General features: G+C 43.0%; 2 protein-coding genes and 1 long non-coding RNA gene across 41 annotated transcripts in view; 1 reads left to right on the forward strand and 2 right to left on the reverse strand.

The window, feature by feature from the left end:
• The window catches only part of PPP3CB (protein phosphatase 3 catalytic subunit beta), a 59,180-nt gene extending 51,961 nt beyond the window's left edge, over window positions 1-7,219 (reverse strand). For both annotated transcript variants that reach the window (XM_008969014.4, XM_008969012.4), the window contains exon 1: window positions 6,999-7,219. In XM_008969014.4, coding sequence (XP_008967262.2) covers window positions 6,999-7,083 — 85 coding nt within the window. In that variant the 5' untranslated portion in view covers window positions 7,084-7,219. The remainder of the gene's footprint in view (window positions 1-6,998) is intronic.
• On the forward strand, window positions 1,400-22,246 carry LOC134731135 (uncharacterized). The gene is made up of 3 exons (XR_010113257.1): window positions 1,400-7,011; window positions 10,787-10,879; window positions 15,382-22,246. It is a non-coding gene; the product is annotated as an uncharacterized LOC134731135 (long non-coding RNA).
• Window positions 8,733-23,223, reverse strand: part of USP54 (ubiquitin specific peptidase 54) — a 130,443-nt gene continuing 115,952 nt past the window's right edge. For 28 of the 38 annotated variants that reach the window (XM_055092959.3, XM_008969020.5, XM_055092967.3 and 25 more), the window contains 4 exons: window positions 16,506-16,624; window positions 16,048-16,188; window positions 11,846-12,029; window positions 8,733-10,380 (listed from right to left, as the gene is read on the reverse strand). In XM_055092959.3, the coding sequence (XP_054948934.1) occupies window positions 9,821-10,380; window positions 11,846-12,029; window positions 16,048-16,188; window positions 16,506-16,624 (1,004 nt within the window). In that variant the 3' untranslated portion in view covers window positions 8,733-9,820. The remainder of the gene's footprint in view (window positions 10,381-11,845; window positions 12,030-16,047; window positions 16,189-16,505; window positions 16,625-23,223) is intronic. The other 10 variants (XM_055092965.3, XM_008969029.4, XM_055092971.2 and 7 more) reach the window with 4 other exon arrangements.

Raw genomic sequence — 23,223 nt, forward strand, 5'->3', positions numbered from 1 at the left:
ACACTTAATGTCATTGTTCTCTTTCTGAACTCTAAGTCCTATTGATTCTTCAAATTCAATTTTCTTAAATCTCCACTGTTGCAATACTAGTTCAAGTTCTTATCATTTACTAGAAAAATCTCTTCTTCCTCTTTGACTGAACAAGTAGTAAATTAACCTACTCAAAAACTTGGGGTAGTTTCTTAATGACTAAAGAATAAAGAAAAAGAAAACCTTGGATCTTATTTTCAAGGTTCTTCTCAATTTAACCATTCTCAGTCTTTTACATATCATTCCAATCTTTGCATCTAACTACAATTGCCCAATTAAATCTAGCCCTAAAGCAAAATTATTCTGATTATTGTTTCCTAAAAAACTGTTGCTCACCTATTTCACTTCCATACTCAATCACTCATCCAATATACTTACCTTCTAATATTAGTAGGAATTTGCGTCATATCTAGTTTTTCATGCCTTGGTCATCCCTCACTTGGACTACTCCATTAATCTTCTAACTAGACAACCTGCTTTAAGCTTCTCGCCCTCCAATAATTTGTTGCACACAATATGGCCAGAATTAGCCATCAAAAAACAAGATACTGGGTCACTATTCTACTTTAAAACCTTCAATAATAATAATAATAATAATGGTGATGGTTACCATTGGTTGAGTACTTACCATGTGCCAGGCCAGGAACTGTGGTACCTACTTTATATGCACGGTCTCTATTAATTCTCCAAAAACCCTACAATAAGATTTTATTAGCTCTACTTTACAGATAAGAAAATTAAGGCTTGGAGATGTTAAGTATCTTGTCCATGGCAAGAAGGTTATTAAGTGGTAGAGCTAGGATTCAAACCCAGGCAGTCTGACTCCAGAGCTTGTGCTTTTAATCATCCAGGTACTATATACTGCTATACTGCTTAACAGTTTAAGTTTTAGCTCCTCAACTTGTAATACAAAAGATCTTTTCTAACTTCATTCCTGTCACTCCTTGCCAAGCACTTCACATACTTTTGCCATACATTTCATGCTTTTTTCAAACTCCATGCCTTTCTGCTTCTGTTATACCTACTCTAGCCCCACTTTCTGGTGAAATTCTACTCATCCTTCAAGGACTACCTCGAAACATTATCCTCTCAGTGACGCTTTCCCTCAAAGTAAGATAGCCAATCCCTTCTTTACAGCTCCAGTAGCGCTTTGTACCAAATTCATTACATTATTTATTTATAATAGTGTCTCCCCCACTAGAATGCCGGCACTACAAGAGAATCTATCTTACTTAATATCCTATTCACTTCTGTATCATCAATGCCTAGCACAATGCCTGGTACAAAGCTGGTACTCAATAAACACTGCACAAATAAATGGTCCCAATCCTCTATTTTAATCCTAACCATCCTTCAAGGCCCCTTTGCTTCTACACAAGCCCTTCCTAGACCATTCCAGTCCAGAGTCATCACTACCTCCTTTGAACTGACAACTTGCTGGCTCAGCAACTTACCTGGCAATTATTAACTATACCTGTCCTTATGACATATATTGTTAATTTTTCATGAATATTTATTCATGAACCAAGTCTGTATTTTATATTTTGTACTTTTGTTGTTCTCCTACAGTTTTGTGATACAGCAGACATTTAATAAATATTTGCTATTTCACGACTGTGATGTTTCAAAATAAATTTTACATACCATACACAGACGATGCCCAATTAGCTTCAGCTTATTTCATCTCTGTGTATAAAAAACATTTTTTATGGTGAAATGAGGTCATATGATTGGCACGCTTTGTTTAATAAATCAAGGTCCTTTTACCAAACTTTTCCTTACAACTCTTGCCAATTCATTCAATAGCTCTGGAACCTGAAGCTTTTGCCTCACTACTAAGCTGTATTTCCAACTTGGCATTTTCCTTTTAAGGTAACTTGTTACCATAGTGTTCCCTCTCCCTCTCCCTCTCACCCCAACCCCTCACACTCTCTTTTTCTTTCTCTCTTTCTGTTCCTTTGCTTTCACTAGGACACATGGTACTGAAGATTTATTTTATTTATTTATTTTTATTTATTTGAGACGGAATATCGCTCTGTCACCCAGGCAGGGTGCAGTGGCACAATCTCGGCTCACTGCAGCCTCCACTTCTCAGGTTCAAGTGATTCTCCCGCCTCAGCCTCCCAAGTAGTTAGGATTACAGGTGCGTGCCACCACACCCTGCTAATTTTTGTTTTTATTGTTTTTTTTTTTTTTTTTGAGACAGTCTTGCTCTGTTGCCCAGGCTGGAGTGCAGTGGCATGAACTCGGCTCACTGCAATCTCCGCCTCGCAGGTTCAAGCGATTCTCCTGCCTCAGCCTGCCGAGTAGCTGGGATTACAGGCGTGCACCACCACACCAGGCTAATTTTTGTATTTTTAGTAGAGACGGGGTTTCACCATGTTGGTCAGGCTGGTCTCGAACTCCTGATCTTGTGATCCGCCTGCCTCAGCCTCCCAAAGTGCTGGGATTACAGGCGTGAGCCACTGTGCCCAGCCAAATTTTTGTATTTTTAGTAGAGATGGGGTTTCACCATATTGGCCAGGCTAGTCTCAAACTCCTTACCTCAAGTGATCCCCCCGCCTCGGCCTCCCAAAGTGCTGGGATTACAGGCATGAACCACTGCTGTGCCTGGCCTGAAGATTTATTTTAATATGGTTAACAGTAATGAGAGTGGAAAGTAAAAGAAAAATAATTTCTAGTTCTTTTTACACAGATAAGTCCACAAAATAGACTTTGTAAACAAAAATTAAAATTCAAGCTGCTTTAAAATATAATGAAATAGAACTAGCAAGAAACACTGAAGTAGCTATGTCACACCAAGGCTATATGGGTTATCTGAAAATAAGTAATCTGGCTAGGCACGGTGGCTCATGCCTATAATCCCAACATTTTGGGAGGCCGGGGTGGGTGGATCACCTGAGGTCAGGAGATCGAGATCAGCCTGACCAACATGGAGAAATCTCGTCTCTACTGAAAATACAAAATTAGCCGGGCGTGGTGGCGCATGCCTGTAATCCCAGCTACTTGGGAGGTTGAGGCAGGAGAATCGTTTGAACCCGGGAGGTGGAGGTTGCAGTGAGCCGAGATTGCGCCATTGCACTCCAGTCTAGGCAAGAAGAGCGAAACTCCCTCTCAAAAATAAATAAATAAATAAATAAATAAACAAACAAATAATAAGTAATCCTCCTAAAGGAAAGCTACTAGAAAACACTTTAGCCAAATGACTTCAGATTTATAAGCAGGGCAACTGGCAACAGAATCCAAATGAATTCTAACGTTGTCAATCAGAAATACTTTAGCTTAAAAAAATTAAAACACATAAATTCAGCATTTTGGTTCAATCTGAAAGTCTGATAATTTGAGGTTACTATAACCCATGAAATAAAATAATGTTAAGAAAATGACTCACATTGTAGGTGCTAAAATGAACATATGCCCAATACTGACAATGCTCTCTAAGTAAAAAGGTGAATTTTTTATTAATACTAACAGTCTTGATAATCTCAAGGGACAATCCAGCTTTACAAATCTAGAACCTGGTATACAAAGCAAAACGTACATTTTTTAAGTATCTGGGGAAAAAAGGAGGTATCTGGGCAATTCAGGTCAAGTAAACTTTGTGGGGAGGAGGGAAAGCAATATATATAAATTCAGGATTTTGTGCTTCAATTACCTATACCAGCTTTGCTGATGTGGTAAGAAAGCACACATGCAGATACGGTTAGATATTTTTCCTAATTTTTTTCCACTTTCTTATTTCCTACATAGCTAAAGAATGCTTAATAGAATATAATTAAAAGGGTATATACCATCTTGCTTAATCAGGTGGGTTAGATCAACTTTCAAACAGGGGAAGAATTTGACTTGAGCCAGCAGCTGCAGTAGGCTCAGAACTGAATTTAATCAACCAAAAACCTAATGACCCATAATCAATGACATGGAATTACCACTAATAATTTTAGTGACAAGCTCATCACATTTACACATGAATCACCTACAGTATTCCAAGCTCCCAAACTTCACAAAAAGTGAATTTCAGGTATCTGATCTTAAACACAGAAAGACCTATACACCCTTAAAAACCTACATGACCATAAAATGTAGGCCTTATGACTACAAGCATAGAGTATAAAATTTTGACACTAAGAAGTTCCAGGGAGGCAGGCCGGGCGCGGTGGCTCACTCCTGTAATCCCAACACTTTGGGAGGCCACGGTGGGAGGATCATGAGGTCAGGAGTTTGAGACCAGCCTGGCCAACATGGTGAAACCCCGTCTCTGCTAAAAAATACAAAAAATTAGCCGGGCATGGTGGCGCGCACCTGTAATCCCAGCTACTCGGGAGGCTGAGGCAGGAGAATCGCTTGAACCCAGGAGGCAGAGGTTGCAGTGAGTAGAGATCGCGCCATTGCACTCCACTTGGGCAACAAGAGTGAAACTCTGTCTCAAAAAAAAAAAAAAAAAAAAAAAAATTCCAGGGAGAAAAAGACTACTTGCATTCAATGCCAACAGACAGTCTCCATAATATCACTACTATGAAAATGTATCGATACAAAACTACCACCACATTGTGGACTTAAAAGAAATTTGGATTTTAACAAGTTAAACTTAAGCTGAACTCACATCATTTATCATCAGGCAACCAGTATTCTCTAACATCAGGTATCACATTATAGTATAATTACTGAATAAAAGACAAGGAAGAATCCTGAAGATGAAATTTAAAAGTGAATTTCTGGATCTGTAAGAAAGGTGAATTTCCCAGTAAATGCAGGAGACTCCATGAGCAGTGCAAATTAGTCTGTTACACACCATTTTAAAACATATAATCCATACAGGAATTCCAACTGGTTAACAAATTCCATAAAGAAATGAAAGTTGTCTCTATGAAGAGGGCACAATGAAGCACAAGAAATATGATAACCATGAGCTTTATTTAACTATAATTTTCTATATTAACAAGCTCCTTTCCTATTTATCTAAATCAAATGGCTTTTATTCCACACCAATAACCTGCAAATATGACTGCCTTGGACTCACAACTCACCCCTAAGGAATCTGCCTTATGTTTGGAATCTTATTTTCACTGCATTAAAGCAGTACAGAAAAAACATTACCATATATATGACAAGGAATAAGAAGATTCACAAACGTAAGGATAGCATAAACTCATTGTTCAGGAATGTGATTGGTTACCCCATCTAACAGTCTGGTGAAAAGTGCCCAGGGAAATGAACACACAACACAGAAATACAGTCAGAAAATGAAGAGGTAGCCAATGTCCCGTTCCCACCCCCACAAAACTCCAGGATTTCTTGATAGAATGAATGTCTGCATTACTATTTTTTTTTTAAGATTTCTCTGTATTAAGGATTCCATAAACTCGTTATTCAGCTCATTCCAATGCCTGGCCCAACTGGATATACTACTAACTTAAGCCTAGGTGCAAATCAGTGTTTTGTTTTTGTTTTTGTTTTTGTTTTTGGAGACAGGGTCTGGCTCTGTCGTCCAGGTTGGAGCACACTGGCGCAAATCTCGGCTCACTGCAACTTCTGCCTCTCGGGCTCCAGTGATTCTCGTGCCTCAGCCTCCCGATCCGCTGGGACTACAGGGGCGCGCCACCATGCCCGGCTAATTTTTATTTTTTGTATTTTTGGTAGAGACAAGGTTTCGCCATGTTGCCCAGGCTGGTCTCCAACTCCTGAGTTCAAGCGATCCGCCTGCCTCAGCATCCGAAAGTGCTGGGATTACAGATGTGAGCCACCACGCCGGGCCAAATTAGTATTATTCTTTTAAGAACCGAAGAAGGCTCAGGTTGAAAATTTTTAATTAAAAAAAAAAAGGAAAAAAGGTTTCCTTGTTTTTAAATATTTTAATGGAAACATATGAGTCAGATTTCAAAAAGTAGGCTAACGGTGTTTAAATACTGTGCCAGTGTATTTGAGAAGCTGAATGAAAACAAAAGTACCTATATTTTAAAAATAAATACAATACAAATAAGGAAAAGTTCATTCTACGATTTCAATTTATCAATCAAGCTACATGGTAAAGAGAATCATTTCAATTGTTTTTCACCTCCACAGCAGTGTTTGAGGTTGGTAGGCTCTCCCAGGAAGCTTGGAATCTTAAGCAACTCTCAATTAGCCCTCAATTTCTCTATTTTAAATTAATCTGCTGACCTGTTGTGGGTAAACATCCATAAATTCTGCCCTGGCTGAGAAACATTTAACTTTTTCGTCTAGGATGAATGTGTGGGTGTGTGTTTGTAAGGGAGGGGTAACTCCTTTTGACCAAAGTGTTGATGGTTTTCTAAGTAAATACTTGCTATCCACAAGAATTTTTTTCTTTTTCGTTTATGCTGCTTTTTCTCCCTTTCTGCACTATAAAGGCTGGCCTCCCAATTCCTGCCCCGACCCTTCACCGTGGTCCAATCCCACAAGGTTCCCCTAATTTCTGCTCCGGGTGGCACCTGACGGCCAAAAGTGAACCCCTGCGGTTGTCGCTAGCTAGACGCGGATAGGGCGGACGACTGTCACCGGGGAGCAGGCGTGGGCCAAAGCCGAGGTGATTTCTGACTGCTCACTGGCGGGCCTCGCGTGGCTGAAGGTCTCCGAGCCCCTCGGTTCGCCCCGGCAAGCCAGAAGTGCAGCTGTCGCGGGGCAGGAAGCTAATCGCTGCCCCTGCGCCGCTTTGACAGGCCGAGTGAAGAGAAAACGGGCTCACTGCAGCTAACAGCCTCACCCCTTGGGCTAGGAAGCCACGGAAGCAAAACCTCCGCCCCGGCCTGAAAGCAACCGGGAGACCGTGGAACCACTGCCACCGACTCAGCCCTGCCCAGCAGGGGCCCGCCCAGGGGCCACTCCCCAAGGGAGGCAGCCAGTCACTCGCCCGCCCTTCCGGGCCCACTCCGGAGGGGACGGTCTCCCGCCCGCCCTCACACACAGCTAGCTCCTCAGGCCAGGCCCCCAGGGTTTCGTCCACCTCTCACCTTTGACGACGCGGTCAGCCCCGGGAGGGGGCGGCGGGGGCGGGGGTGGGGGCGGTGCAGCCCGGGCCGGCTCCGGGGCGGCCATGCTGGGCCCGGGGCTCGGCTAGGCTCTGGGCCGGGCGGGGTTGGGGGCGGGGGCGGCGGCTACCAGAGCCAAGCGGCGGCGCCGCCGGGGAACATGGCGGACCCTCTTTCCCTACAGAGGGGCTAAGACCGGCATGCACTGCGCGTGCGGGGGTGGGGGCGGGGTAGGCTCTAGGGACTTGGGCAAAATTACTGAAGCTAGGAGAGAAACAGGACGAGGCCAAGGGATCAGGTTAAAATTCTTTGCATGCAGAATCAAGAATGAGGAGGTGCTGCGATCGAACGACTGCGAGGAAACACACCCGCTCTCATGGCATTCCCAGTAAACTGAGAAGACGTGATTAAACCTCAGGATCTCCTACTAATAGAGAAATGTATAACGATTTAGCTACCAGATCTGAATACTGAAGGGTTGGTAGGGGACCAGAGAATAGAGGAAGCATTGTAGGTTCTAGAGTGGAGAAGGGACCATCCAAAATGGAGTTTGAAAGAGAATTCTGGCCTTTGTGTTTAGAGTCTGGAATTGTCAAGAGTCTGAAAGCACAGAATAAGACTGCAGCTAGAGCAATTTAGGCGCCATAGTTTGTCAAAACAGGTAAGGGGAATAAAGGGGATGACACGAAGAGATGTGCAAAGAATCTGAAGAATTCACCTGAAAAGGATACAACCTCCTCCTGGAAGGCAGAGGAGTAAATAGGGAATTGGAAATTAATTCCTTATTTCTGCACATGCACAGAATCTGGGCCCAGGTGACTTATGGAACCTTTATAGAGACCAAGGTGACTGACATTCATGGGAAAGGGGGTAGAGGGGCAAGAACTGACTGTTCATCAAAAATTATTAGATGAGTGTGTCCACGACACCAGGAGATATGTTGAATCATGGACAGGGACCAGCATATCCACTAAGCTCTATATATCTTGATGGTGCAGGATCCAAGTGGGATGCAACAACAAATTCCTGCCCATCCTACTGCTCAATAATACATGTGCTCAGAATCTGTTCATAATGCATGGTGGTAAGTAAGTAGTAGTCCGAAGGTCTCAAGGAGTACCTTTCTACCTCTTCTTTGTGTCAATTTCTATCCTGAGACCCCAGGAAAAGAGGAAGGGAAAGACCCAACAATGGATATTTTCCAAAAAGGGAACCCACAAGCTATTTTTTAGAGGGAAGAGTCTCGGGAGTGAGGCACAGGTGAAAATGGATCTTTCTGGCATGGAAGGGCCATAACACCACAGGGGAAGGGAAAGGGAGAGGCCCCCATGGAAGGAGAGGAAGGAAGGGACAGGAGGCACATCACAAACTTATAAGATAGAGGGAAGGCACCTGGAGTACATTGATCAGGAGTGAGTCTGTAAGAAGAGCTTGAATCCCCAGAAAATCTTCCTAAGGAGGGGAGGAAGGAAGTGTATAATGTACTGAGTACTGAATGCTCTGTCAGGAAAGGGATGGGAAACATCCTAGCAGCAATACTAGAAAGGAAAGGCACCCTGTTTTAGGACCCATTGATTCCCACCTTGATTGTATATCCTTCAACTCCTCTCTGGCTCCTCACTTCCACTCAGTCAAAAGCCACTTCATATATTTATCCAGACTTCCAGCCCCAATACAAAGAAAGCAAGAGCATACAAAGGGAAGAATGACAAGGAATTAAATAGAACTGTCTTATAGATTTATTAATGAAAAATACTTTACAAAAACAGTATGTTTGGCCTAAAATAGTTCAGCTGACTCTGAGGGTTTACAATGACGACTGAGCAAGTGGCAATAATGGCTGTGTTATTGAGGACAGAAGGCTGTGTTAGTGTGCCTGACTCCATCTGTTCAAAAGGGTGAATGTTATGTTGGCAGCTCCGCGTTCTAGGCCTAAGGTTTGGAGGGCACAGGGAATGCTGACAGTCCATAATACCTGGGCAGGGGGGCTGCCCTGATGATGTCATCAGAACCATGACCACAGGGCTACATGTCCCCCCAAGGATGGGAGACAGGGAAGACAAAGGGTCAGGTAATAGGGATAGGTGGATAAAACAAAGAGTAGAAGTTGGGAGTATAGTAGGGAACAGAGGATGAGGGCTCAGGTGGAGGTGGGGACATAAAGCATCCAGGAATAAAATGTGACCTTAAAATCCTAAGGAATGGCTAGTATCCAGAGTAATACCATGGATTCATCTTTAAAGTGGCTCAGATAAAACCCTTAAACAGCAGCTGCTTCCTTTTGCTAGGGGGAATGGAAGTTGGAATTTCAAATATCCCCTCCCAAAGAATCACATCTTTTTAGAGGTTCCTGACACCCTTAGGAGAACCCACCAATTCTATGTTGAGATGAGAATAGCACAACCATGGCAGTGATGCAGGGTACCAACGCTGCCACAGTTTTTTTTTTTGTTGTTTTGTTTTGTTTTTTGAGATGGAGTCTCACTCTATTGCCAAGCTGGAGTGCAGTGGTGCGATCTCGGCTCACTGCAACCTCCGCCTCCCGGGTTCAAGCAATTCTCCTGCCTCAGCCTTCCGAGTAGTTGGGACTACAGGCACGCACCGTCACGCCTGGCTAATTTTTTGTATTTTGGTAGAGACGGGGTTTCACCATGTTGGCCGGGATGGTCTCAATCTCCTGACCTCGTGATCCACCCACCTCAGCCTCCCAAAGTGCTGGGATTACAGGTGTGAGCCACCGCGCCCGGCCCACAGTACAGTTTTACAAAGAAAGGTGTAGCTCCAGGAAAGGAAAGGAATAACCTTTACCATTGACTGTGCTGCAGGACTCTAGCCCTGATCTGCTCTCTTCTGGGAGCATCTGATAGAACAAACAGAAACCCCTCTCCCACTGTTCTCCTGTGTCCAGAGTGGGAGGCATAACTGCTTTGCCTCCAGTCATCATCTGGGGGCATATCTACTCTTCGAGGACCAGGGGTTCGGGACCCTGGAAAAGGATCTGAATTCCAAGCTGACCTCAGGGGTACATGAAGACTGCTAGATGGTGGGTACACAGGATGAACAATGGGAGGGTGGGAGGGTAAATGGAAAAGATCACTCCAGGACTGAGTGTGAGGAACCTGAAGGCCCTTGCTTCTTTCTGGTAGTGTGGCAGTGTAGGTTAGCTGAGGATTGCACCCTGGAGTAGTCAGGAATCTGGTCCCAATATGCTGGTTGGTCTCTGACCAGGGTGCCCAGGAGTTGTCTGTTCTGGAGCGATGGGGGAGGCTCTGGTAGTTCAAAGTCCTTCCTGTGTACTTGGCCCCTTGGGAAGTTTCACCCCTGTCACACATAGCCAGAAACTGCTGGACACTCCTTGAAGTTCCTGGGGAAAGAAAAGAAACCCAAAGACTGAGCATCTTCAGAAAACCATTCTCCTTCCCAGAGAGCCATGCCTAGCTGTGTAGCCCAATTCCCTACTCCTCCAAGAGCATACACACAAGGGAAAGAAGGAACCAAGCTGTGCTTTTGATTCCATTTCTTAAAATTCTTAATATACATCAAAATCAAATCTCATACCTCCAACCTGGGCAAATGAAACAGTCTCATGGATGTTGCCATACCTCTACCTCCCTCCACTATAATCTCTCATCCACTATACACACACCTACAAAAGAAGGGCTCCCTAATATATAGCAATATATGGCAAACGTATACTCCCTTTGTGATGACTATACTCCTAGAGCCACCATACCAAAACCTCACCCAGCTTTTCTTTTTTAAAAAAATAGAGACGGGATCTCACTGTGTTGCTCAGGCTGGTCTCGAACTGCTGGACTCAAGTCATCCTCCCATCTTGGCCTCCCAAAGTGCTGGAATTACAGGTGTGAGACGCTGTGCCTTGCTTTTTTTTTTTTCTCCAACTTTTCTTAAAATGTTATCTTCACTTCAGTTAAGCTGCCTTTGTTTGATCTCTGAGATCTAATGTGGAATGCCTTTTCTTATACATTTATTCAACTTTGGCACTCTTGATATCTTGGGCTGATAATTCTTTGTTGGGGTTGGGGAGAGACTGCCCTGTGCATTGTGTGATTTATTAATGAAAAATATTTTGCAAAAACAGTATGTTTGGCCTAAAATAGTTCAGCTGACTCTGAGGGTTTACAACAACAACTGAGCAAGTGACAATAATGGCTGTGCTGTTGAGGACATCCCTGGCCTCTACCCACTAGATACCGGTGGTACATCCCCTTTATCCATTGAGAACCACTGCCTCAAGCTTGTACATCCAGTGCATGAGGGGAAAAAAGAGAACATCTCACTCGGAAGGTCAAAGAAAGCCAAAATGATATTGCCCACCTTCCCCACAATTGTCTGGGTCTGTACACATGGTGTGGGTACTCCATGTAAAGGGTCTTTCCAATTCTCCCACTCATTCCTTATCTTCCTAGACCATCCCTCAGCTGAGACTCAGAGGATAGAAGGGGAGAAAACTAGTTCAGAGGATAGAAGGAGAGATGACCATTTCTGTTCTGGGGATGTCCCAAAGACTGGGTATTAACTCCCCTTTGTCAGTTAAAAGCTTATTCTGTCATGACTGAAGCAGTTCATTTTCGTAAGCAGACAGACTCTAGGGGTGCTGGTCTAAACCCTTGGTCTAAGAATCATGGTGCCCAACAAATGATTTAATATTTATCTAGATAAATGCATGACTTTGAAGCAGTAATTCATATCTTCACACCACTCCACCTTGGGATACCCCCCTCCCCATAGGTATACTGATTTGACCCTTGGAGGCCCCTGAAAAGGTACCAAATTCTGGCATATAATATTAGATTTGGGGGAGTTACCTGGGAGTCTATTGGGCTCCCCTGCCACGGTGGGCATCAGGACATCTGGGGACAGGAACTGTGGTTGGGGAAGGTAGAGTTGGGGACCGAGGAGAAACACAGAAGGGTCATGGATGACAGGGAGGGAAGAGGAGCTGGAACAACGGTGCCCGGTTTCCAAAGGCTTCCTCACGTTTGATGAATCCTTATAATGAGACAAGACAAAAAAACATAGAGATGAGGATTAACACAAAGCAGGATGTAGTTGGGTAAACACAGTGAGGCAAGCAAAGGGAAATGGAGGGAACCAGAGCACAAACATGCCTACATGCCTTGTTCTGGAACAGGACCCAATTTACTCAGTTGCTCTCCCTGCTAGCCCTCTAAGAAACTGCAAACTTCAGATCCTTATCCCTTAACCAGTCTTCCTCATATCCCTCACCTTCCCAACCCTACCATTCAGGTCTTTAGCAAACTCCTTAATGCTAACAGTAGAATTAGAGAGATTGAGATAGAAATTTAAAAATAAAAACGAAATATGAGAAATTCAGAAAGCCTGAGAGAATGAGAAAAAAAAAAATCCTTCACTTATTCTAAGTACTGGGAATGAAACTATATATGTTTAAATGTAGAATCAAGAACTCTACCCCATCTTCTCTCCTGTCACTGCTACACATTCCACAGCTTCCTCTTTTGCCTGTCAAGTTTGTATTTACTGATGCTTATGTCCTGCTCTACTCCCTATTAGTTATCTACTTTTATGATAAATACCCAGAAATATTCCCCTTTAACATCTGAAACACTAACATATCCAAAATTGAACCAAAATCCTTCCAAACTCCTCCTCCTGGCACCTCATTTTCCTAAATCACCCATATTCAAACATTGGCAATGACCTTGATTTCCCACTTCCCATCCACAATTCCATTACTTGCCAAGGACTATCATTTCTACCTATGGGTTTTATATTTAAATTCACCTGGACTACTGCAACAGCCTTCAATCTGCTTTTCCTATCTCCCATCCACTCCTCCTTACTGTGGCCTACAAGGTCCTGTGTGATATGGCCCTGCTGCTCCTCACTTTATTTCCTATCATTCCTGGAGCTTTTACACTCTAACTTTAATATTCCTCAAACACACCAAGCTCATTGCTACCTAGAGTTTTTATACTTCCTGTTTCTGTTACCAAGAATATTCTTCTGATGGCTCATACTTTCATATCACTGAGGTCTCTAATCAAAAGTTACTTCCTTAGAGCTGATTTCCCTCACTACCCTACTATCAGGAATAGCCCTCAAAAAAACCACTATTACCTCTTTACTCCTTATTCTCTTGCCTTATTTTATTATTCTTTATCATACTTATCATTGTCTGGCATTATGTCATTTATTTGTTTATTGTCTTCTCCCCTATTTCTTTTTACTTCTGTATCCGCAGCACCTTGAACAGTGCCTAGAACAATGTGGGCACTTAGTAATAATACATTAAATAAAATAATCTATATGCCAGTATGTCTAATTTCCTTTACGAGACTGCAAGCTACTCAAGGGCAGAATTTGTGTTGTTTCATCAGTGTATGCTCACAGCACCTACTACAAAATGGCACAAAGTAAGCATTTATCATACTGCCTAAGGACCAGGTGCCAGTCCTCTCAGCATGTGACACAGCTAATTATTCCTTTCTTCTTTTTTTTTTTTGAGACGGAGTCTCGCTCTGTCACCCAGGCTGGAGTGCAGTGGCGCAATCTCGGCTCACTCACTGCAAGCTCTGCCTCCTGGGTTCACGCCATTCTCCTGCCTCAGCTTCCCAAGTAGCTGGGACTACAGGCACCCGCCACCGCGCCCAGCTAATTTTTTTGTATTTTTAGTAGAGACGGCATTTCACTGTGTTAGCCAGGATGGTCTCGATCTCCTGACCTTGTGATCTGCCCGCCTCAGCCTCCCAAAGTGCTGGGATTACAGGCGTGAGCCACCGCGCCCGGCTATTCCTTTCTTCTTGAAACACTCTCCCCTTAGTGACTATGGTACCACACATCCTTGGTTTCCCTTCAGTCTCTCTAATCTTTTTTTCTCAGTCTCCTTTTAGGGTTCTTCAGAAGAACCACCTTAAATCTGATGCTCTTTAGGGATATGTCCTGGCTCCTCTTCTCTTTCTGCAAGTCTTTTCCTCTTTTTCAATGGCTATGATTCCCAGATTTCAATTTGCAGCTTATATATCTCATTCCAAAAGCCTGCCAGATACCTCCACTCAAGCTTAATATATGTAAAACTGAATGCATATCTTCCCTCAAATATATCATTATCTACCCATAAAACTTGAGTATCATCCTTTATCCCCACTCCCAACATCCAGGCAGGCACCAACACCCACTGATGTTTACTTCCTAACTGGGTCTCAAATACATCGACTTATCTCTATCCTTCCAAACTACTTACTGTGACATACAGGGCTGTCTGTGGTCCATAATATTCTTTGTATCCTCTCTTGTCAACACTCTCCATCATCTCCCCTTGCCAGACTTTCTAATCCTGCCATACTAAATAAGCTTCTTTTAATTCAGTTAATATTTGCTCAGGTCCCTTTTACCTGCTATATTCTTTTTGCTTCTTCCAGGAAGCCTTCCATGATACCTCAAGCCTGATTTAAATATCCCTTCTATTATGTTCCCATAGGATCAAATCCCTAACACATTATAACTGTTTGTTTATTTATCCGTCCCTCACTGTAGACTGTAAGCTCCATAAAAGCAGGGACTATATCTAACTCACCATTGTAGCTCCAGCACCTAGCACAATACCTAGAACACACTCAATAAGCACTTATTTATTTGTTTATTTTTGTGCTAGGAATCTTGTACAGAATCAATAAGCATTTATTTAAAAGAATGAATCAATGAATGATACAGAAGTCAGAAGAAAGGAAGCCAACTCTCCTAGGAAAATAACAATTTGCCATTAAATGAATTGAAAGTACATGAGAACAAATGCTAGGCAGGAGAGTCCACCTTTTCCAAAAAAGAATGGCAGCCTGATCAGAATTGTTTAGGAATTTATGAACGATAAATTGAATGAAACTTACTATAAATTCGGCTGGGTTTTTTTGTTTGTTTTGTTTTGTTTTTGAGACAGAGTCTTGCTCTGTTACCCAGGCTGGAGTGCAGTGGCTCAATCTCGGCTCACTGCAACCTCTGCCACCCGGATTCAAGCGATTCTCCTGCCTCAGCCTCCCGAGTAGCTAGGACTACAAGCACCCCCCACCATGCCTGGCTAATTTTTATATTTTCGCCATGTTGGCCAGGCTGGTCTCGAACTCCTGACCTCAGGTGATCCACCATCCTTGGCCTCCCAAAGTGCTGGGATTACAGGCATGAGCCACCACGCCTGGCCTCGGCTGATTTTTAAAAATTGGAAAAATGAGTACCTCTTAGGAGGGAAACTGAATCTGAAGGGCTGGTAGAAGACAGACTTGGTTTTCACCATATATGCTTTTATACCTTTTTATTTTTGTACCATGTATTTAAAACCTGTTTTTACATTTTTCCTGAACTGACCTAGTGGACAACCTTCAATGCACTGGTACTTTGTACCCTGACCTCTACTGTGATGAACACTCAACTTGGGCAAGAAAGTGAAATTCTCCAAAGGTATGATTACCTACAAACCTAGCCACTGATATTATTTAAGTTTGTTGATCTCTAATGGCTTGGGCTTTCCTGCCTCTTCTACTTACACATTACTGCACTAGTACCATATGAAAATTCTCAAGAAGGCTTTTTTCCTTTTCTTGCTGATACACATGCATCACTTTAGATTGAAAACACACTGAATTCTATTCAATCACATACTGGGGGTGAGAGGAAAAAGCAAACCAATACTCCATCCCATTTCTTTCCTTCTTCCTTTGATTAGTGCAGTGGGTTCTGACCCAATCAGCAGCCTTTGCTTCTCAGATTCCTCTCAAGGCTTTATGACTCTTCTCACCCCAGGAAACCCTAGAACACGCACGGCCTTTCAGAACTGCTACATGGAATGGACATTCCTCTGGGCGCCAGCTGAATGTTTGTAAATAAAATAATGACTGCGTGTCCTTATTTTTGCTGAGTACACAGGGCCTTTCCTTACATTACAACCTTCACTTTCTCCCTGCTTCTTCACCTGCACTGTATTTTTGCTTAGCAAGGAGGAGGGTGCTCTGAATAGATGGACCCTGATTCTACTTACAAAACTGTGGGAAGAAACCGGAGCTTCCTCCCTCTCTGAGACAACGGTGCCACTGAGACTGCGTGAGATGCGACGTAAATTCTCTGCACTGTACTGCTCATCCTCCCCACACTCCCTGCTGAGGCCTCGGCAAGGTGTAGCCTTCAAACACACAGACACATACAGGCAGACACATAATACCAGACTTATGGTTTTCCCACAGACAGTATCCTCAGGGTATGGGAAAGAGTAGGGGAAGACTCAGTAGTAATAGACACCTGAATTAGATGTATTGGTAAAATAGTGGCCATGTAACAATCTCCTCTAATTCAAAAGAAGCCCAATCATAGACCTTATTTTCTTCTGATAGCCCCATATCACCATGCCTCTGCCTTATCATCATCCCTGTCACATCTCTCCATAATTCCTTCCCCAACACACCACCCCAGGCCCAGCACCTTAGCACCTGAGGCTGCTACCTGAGAAGTACGCACTGTTCTGGCTTCATGGAGACCATGCTCCATTTCTGCTGTTGAAGTCTTTGAGAGACCAGGATCATGGGCTGAGTGCAACCTCCTCCCCATGCCATCTGCAGAGCCTGAAGAGGAAAACACAAATACAAGTTGAGGCCATCTCTTCCCCTAGGGCCTACCTCTAAGCCTAGCAGCACAAACTCAGGAGCTGTTGTTTCATTTAATAATAAATATGCATCCTTGAATTCAACGGAGGAACATGCTCCTGGAATTTAGAAGCAAGAGGGGCTGGGCATGGTGGCTCACACCTGTAATCCCAGCACTTTGGGAGGCCAACACGGGCAGATCACGAGGTCAGGAGATCCACCCTGGCTAACACGGTAAAACCCTGTCTCTACTAAAAATACAAAAAATTAGCCGGGCGTGGTGGCAGGCACCTGTAGTCCCAGCTACTCGGGAGGCTGAGGCAGGAGAATGGCGTGAACCCGGGAGGCGGAGCTTGCAGTGAACAGAGATCGCGCCACTGCACTCCAGCCTGGGTGACAGAGCGAGACTCCGTCTCAAAAAAAAAAAAAGAAACAAGAATTTTAGAATATAGATAGTTTACTGAATGTCCCCATCTTGCTTCATTTCATTTTTGTAAACATAATCAGCTTCTGTCAGACTTAGGCTCAAGACTTATAGACAGAGGAAAGTATCTAACACAGTGAGTTTTGTTTTCTAACACAGTGATTTTCTAAAGTATCTGTGGTGACAAAGGAAATTATCTCCAGTGTAGTTCAGAATAGAAATGATCATAATAATCATCTATCAAACCTCCTCATTTTATATAACAGGAAAATGAGTTCCAGGGTCTGAGAGTTTAGTAGTTTAACCAGGATTAAAATTAAATCCTCTTGATTTTCAGTACAGTACTCTTACCATCTCACCTGGTGACCTCTTTTACTCTGAGAGCAGGAGCTCCTCAGGAATGTTTTACATATGTAATGCTCTTTTCCCCTTAGCTTCTCTCAAATCATTTGAATTTCTAAACAACCACTAAATGCTTACCTCTCTTCAAAATCTTTCTAGATTGTTCAGTTGCTCTAAACTGGATTGGTGACTCCCAAGGGGCTATCCCCAATCCAACTAATTAAGTTTTCCATTCCAAAACTGTATATGCCCCTGACCTACATTTGATACATATGTCCATGGCCAATTCATGTCTTGATTTGATGATTTGATTCTAATATATATATATATATCTGGCTGAAGCTGATATTATTCATGTAAGTATTGTAAGACCAGTTATTTTCAGTATTCCTGGGTACTTAAATGCAGTGCTTTCAATACCACCTCAGATTCATCTGGGAACTTTTAAAAATATAGCTTCCTGGATGTTACCACAGACCTGAATCAGAAGGTTTGTGGTTGGTGCCTGGGAATTTTCATTTTTGAAAGGTTCCCAAAAAGTCTAAGAAAATATCCTTGAACATTATTGGGGGAAATGTGAAATGTTACAGTCTTCCTAAAAAACAACCTGGTAATCTCCAATAAAATAAAAAATATATTTATCCTGTTGCCCAACGATTCTAATCCTGAGAAGAAGAAGAAAAAAATACCAGTTCATAACAACATATATATGAGAATATTTTCTACTGACATAATTTATAGTAGCCAAGAACTAGAAATAAAGTAATGCCCACCTATAGAAGAATAAATACATTATGGTTTAATACCAAATATTGTCCAGCCACTTAAAAAGATTGAACTGAGTTAAACTAGATGATTTGAAGGAATTTTAATGAAACATTGTTGCATTAAAAGGAAAAAAATCTGTAAAATGATAGACAAGCATTTGTTTATGTATATGTAGGTCTACATAGGATTGTATAAACAGAAAATACAGTGTATGCACACTAGATAATTACCTGGGGAAGTAGGGACTGGCTGTGAGAGAAGAGACAGGAAAATTGTCTATAATAAAAACAGCATGTGTGTTATGTTCTTATTTCTATAAAATTATTTCTGTATTTATGTGTTTTTTGGGGTTTTCTGAGCCACTCCTCAGATGACTATAGGTAGCCAGGTTTAAGGATTACAGCTAAGGCTGGGTGCGGTGGCTTACGCCTGTAGTCCCAGCACTTTGGGAGGCCAAGGCAGGCGGATCACGAGGTCAGGAGTTCGAGACCAGCCTGACCAACATGGTGAAAACCCCATCTCTACTAAAAATACAAAAATTAGCCAGGCGTGGTGGCGGGCGCCTGTAATCCCAGCTACTCAGGAGGCTGAGGCAGGAGAATCGCTTGAACCTGGGAGGCAGAGGCTGCAGTGAGTCAACATCGCGCCACTGCACTCCAACCTGGGCAACAGAGACTCCATCGCAAAAAAAAAAAAAAAAAAAAAAAATTACAGCTATGGCTGGCCGTGGTAGCTCATGCCTGTAATCCTAGCACTTTGGGAGACTGAGGCAGTAGGATCACTTGAGCCTAGGAATTCAAGACCAGCCTAGGCAACATAGTGAGACCCCATCTCTAAAAAAAGAGAAAAAAAGCATTAAAAAAATTAGCCAGGTATGGTGGTGCACACCTGCACTCGGAAGGCTGAGGCAGGAGGGTCACTTGAACCTGGAAGGTGGAAGCTGCAGTGAGCCGTGATTGTGCCACTGTACTCCAGCCTGGGTGACAGAGTAAGACTTTGTCTCAAAAAAAAGAAAAAAGATTTACAGAGTAATGTTTAGAATTGGGTGTTCCTCTAATCAAGCCAAATGTGACTCCTGGACAAGAAGGTAGCCACTGGAACCTCCTGAAGGGAGTAGAATCTGATTCCTTTAAAAGAAGGCAGGGTGCGATGGCTCACGCCTGTAATCCCAACACTTTGGGAGGCGAGGCGGGTGGATAACCTGAGGTCAGGAGTTCAAGACCACCCTGGCCAACATGGCGAAACCCTGTCTCTATTAAAAATACAGAAATTAGCTGGGTGCAGTGGTGTGCGCCTGTAGTCCCAGCTACTCGGGAGGCTGAGGCAGGAGAATCACTTAAACATGGGAGGCAGAGGTTGCAATGAGCTGATATTGTACCACTGCACTCCAGACTGGGCGATAGAGTGAGAATCCATCAGAAAAAAAAAAAAAAAAAAGAATTTAAGCAGAGGTAGAGGTGGCCATTTGTAAGGGAATTTCTAGATTCAATAGAAGATAGGGTTAAGATGATGTCTACTCTCTCATCAATAGAAAGACTACCAGACATTATGTATTCGCTGATATGATGTAAGAAATACAAAGAACTTCCTATTAAATATTCTTATTTTTAAAATTTGTATCTGATTTTAATTGAGCCTCTAGCTCTAAGTACTAAGTTACAGGAAAAATGTGGGCTAGAAGAACATGTTTTTTTTTTTTTTTTTGAGACAGAGTCTCCCTCTGTTGCCCAGGCTGGAGTGTAGTGGTGTGATCTCAGCTCACCACAACCTCCACCTCCCAGGTTCAAGCGATTCTCCTGCCTCAGCCTCCTGAGTAGCTGGGACTACAGGTGCATGCCACCATGCCCGACTAATTTTTATATTTTTAGTGGAGACGGGGTTTCACCATGTTGGCCAGGCTGGTCTTGAATTCCTGACCTCGTGATCTGCCCACCTTGGCCTCCCAAAGTGCTGGGATTACAGGTGTGGTGAGCCAGTGCACCCGGCCAGAACATGTTTTTTTTTTTTTTTTTCTTAAGGACTTAGACTATAATCAGCAAAATCTACAATGTGTGAAATGTTAAAAGACAATGACCAAATTTCTTCAACAAATAAATGGAAGGGGAAAAAACATAGGGTATCATACTGGCAAAAAAAAAAAAAAAAAAAAAAGACTTAAGAGCCTTATCATCAAAATGCAATATGTGTGTCTTGTTTGAATCCTGACTTGAAATAAAACAACTGTATAAAGACATTTATGGGACCACTGAGAAAACTGGAATATTGGCTAGGTATTATATTAAGAGATTATTGTTAATTTTTTAGGTATAATAATATTATAGGTTTGTCTTTTAAAAAAGAATCTGGCCAGGTGCAGTGGCTCATGCCTGTAATCCCAGCACTTTGGGAGGCCAACGCAGGTGGATCACCTGAGGTCAGGAGTTCAAGACCAGCCTGGCCAACATAGTGAAACCCTGTCTCTACTAAAAAAAAAAAAATACAAAAATTAGCCAGGCGTGGTGGCGCGTGCCTGTAATCCCAGCTACTCAGGAGGCTGAGGCAGGAGAATCGCATTAACCTGGGAGGCAGAGGCTGCAGTGAGTTGAGATCGCGCCATTGCATTCCAGCCTGGGTGACAGAGCGAGACTCCGTCTCATTAAAAAAAAAAAAAAAAAAAATCTTTATTTCTGAGAGATACATGCCAAATTATTTATGAATGAAATAATACAATGTCAGAGATTCAGAGATTTGTTTTAAAATAATCTAGAGGAGGCTGGGCATTGTAGCTCATGCCTGTAATCCTAGCACTTTGGGTGGTTGAGGCGGGTAGACTACTTGAGCTCACGAGGTAGAGACCAACCTGGGCAACATGGCAAAACCCTGTCGCTCCAAACCACACACAAAAATTAGCCGGATGTGGTGGTGTGTGCCTGTGGTCCCAGCTACTCAGGAAGCTGCAGTGGGAGGACCTCAGCAGTGGCCCTGATGGCACCACTGCATTCTAGTCTGGGCAACAAAGCAAGACCTTGTCTCAAAAAATAAAATAAAATAATGTAGAGGGGAAAGGAAAGTGGGGGAGGTATAGCTAAATCAAAACTGGCCATATGTGTGGTGGCTCACGCCTGTAATCCCAGCACTTTGGGAGGCCAAGGCAGGCAGATCACGTGGTCAGGAGATGGAGACCATCCTGGATAATATGGTGAAACCCCGTCTCTACTAAAAATACAAAAATTAGCCTGGCGTGGTGGCACGTGCCTGTAGTCCCAGCTACTTGGGAGGCTGAGGCAGGAGAATCGCTTGAACCCGGGAGGCGGAGGTTGCAGTGAGCCGAGATTGCACCACTGCACTCCAGCCTGGGAGACAGAACGAGACCTCGTCTAAAAAATAAATAAATAAAATAAAATAAAACAAAAACTGGCCATATGTTGATAACTGTGCAAGATAATCACTATGGAAGCTGGTTATAAGTACCTGGAGGGTTATTATAACATTTATTCTTTTTTTTTTTTTTTGAGATGGCAGTTTTGCTCTTGTTGCCCAGGCTGTAGTGCAATGGGCAGCTCACTGCAACCTCCGTCTCCTGGGTTCAGGTGATTCTCCTGCCTCAGCCTCCTGAGTAGCTAGGTTTACTGGCGTCCACCACCACCATGCCCAGCTAATTTTTTGTATTTTCGGTAGAGACTGGGTTTCACCATGTTGGCCAGGCTGGTCTCAAACTCCTGACCTCAGGTGATCCATCCACTTTGGCCTCCCAAAGTGCTGGGATTACAGGTGTGAGTCACTGTGCCCGGCCTACTCTTATTCTTTACTTTTGAATATATTTGAAATTTCCCATAACAAAAGTTAATTTTTTATTTTTTAGATATCTATAAGATGATGTCTGCCCAAGTTCAAAGTACAATGAAATTCAGAATATAGGTCAAGAGCAGTGTTTATATAACACTTTAGGAACTACGATTATGTCAAAATTAATCTGGTTACAAAAGACCACATACTGTATGATTCCATTTATATGAAATGTCCAGAACAGGCAAATCTCTAGAGAAAGAAAATAGATCAGTGGTTGCCTGGGGTTGGGGGAAGAAAAGGAGGAGATAAAGAGTGTGCCAACGGGTACAAAGTTTCTGATGACAACACTTTTTTTTTTTTTTTTTTTTTTGAGACAGGGTCTCCCTCTGTTGCCCAGGCTGAAGTGCAGCGGCGCAATCTCAGCTCACTGCAACCTCTGCCTCCTGGGTTCAAACGATTCTCCCACCTCAAATGAAAACACTTTAAAACTGATTGTGGTGATGGATGGAGAACTCTGATATAATAAAACCCATTGTGTTGTACACTTTAAATAGGTGAAATGTATGGCATGTAAATTACATATCAATAAAGCATTTTTTTTTTTTTAGCATTTTTTGAAAAACTAATTTGGTGGCCGGGCGTGGTGGCTCACACCTGTAATCCCAGCACTTTGGGAAGCTGAGGCAGGTGGATTGCTTGAGCTCAGAGTTTGAGACCAGCCTGGGCAACATGGTGAAACCCCGTCTCTACAAAATATACAAAAATTAGTCAGGTGTGGTGGCACATGCCTGTAATCCCAGCTACTTGGGAGGCTGAAGCACGAGAATCGCTTGAACCTGGGAGACGGAGGTTGCAGTGAGCTGAGGTTGTGCCACTGCACTCCAGCCTGGGCAACAGAGCGAGACTCTGTCTCAAAAAATAAATAAATTTTAAAAAGTAATGTAATTTGGTGCTTAATAAATGTTTTACAATAAGATAAAGAACTCTCAAATTATATTTTTTCTTTTTTTTTTTTTGAGACAGAGTTTCACTCTTGTCACCCAGGCTGGAGTGCAGTGGCGTGATCTCGGCTCACTGCAACCTCCATCTCCTGGGTTCAAGGAATTCTCCTGCCTCAGCCTCCCGAGTAGCTGGGATTACAGGCACGTGCCACAATACCCGGCTAATTTTTTTTGTATTTTTAGTAGAGATGGGGTTTCACCATGTTGGTCAGGCTGGTCTCGAACTCCTGACCTCAGGTGATCCACCCGACTCAGCCTCCCAAAGTGCTGGGATT

Source organism: Pan paniscus, chromosome 8, assembly GCF_029289425.2.
Source record: "Pan paniscus chromosome 8, NHGRI_mPanPan1-v2.0_pri, whole genome shotgun sequence".
In the NCBI taxonomy this organism is placed as follows: Eukaryota; Metazoa; Chordata; class Mammalia; order Primates; family Hominidae; genus Pan; species Pan paniscus.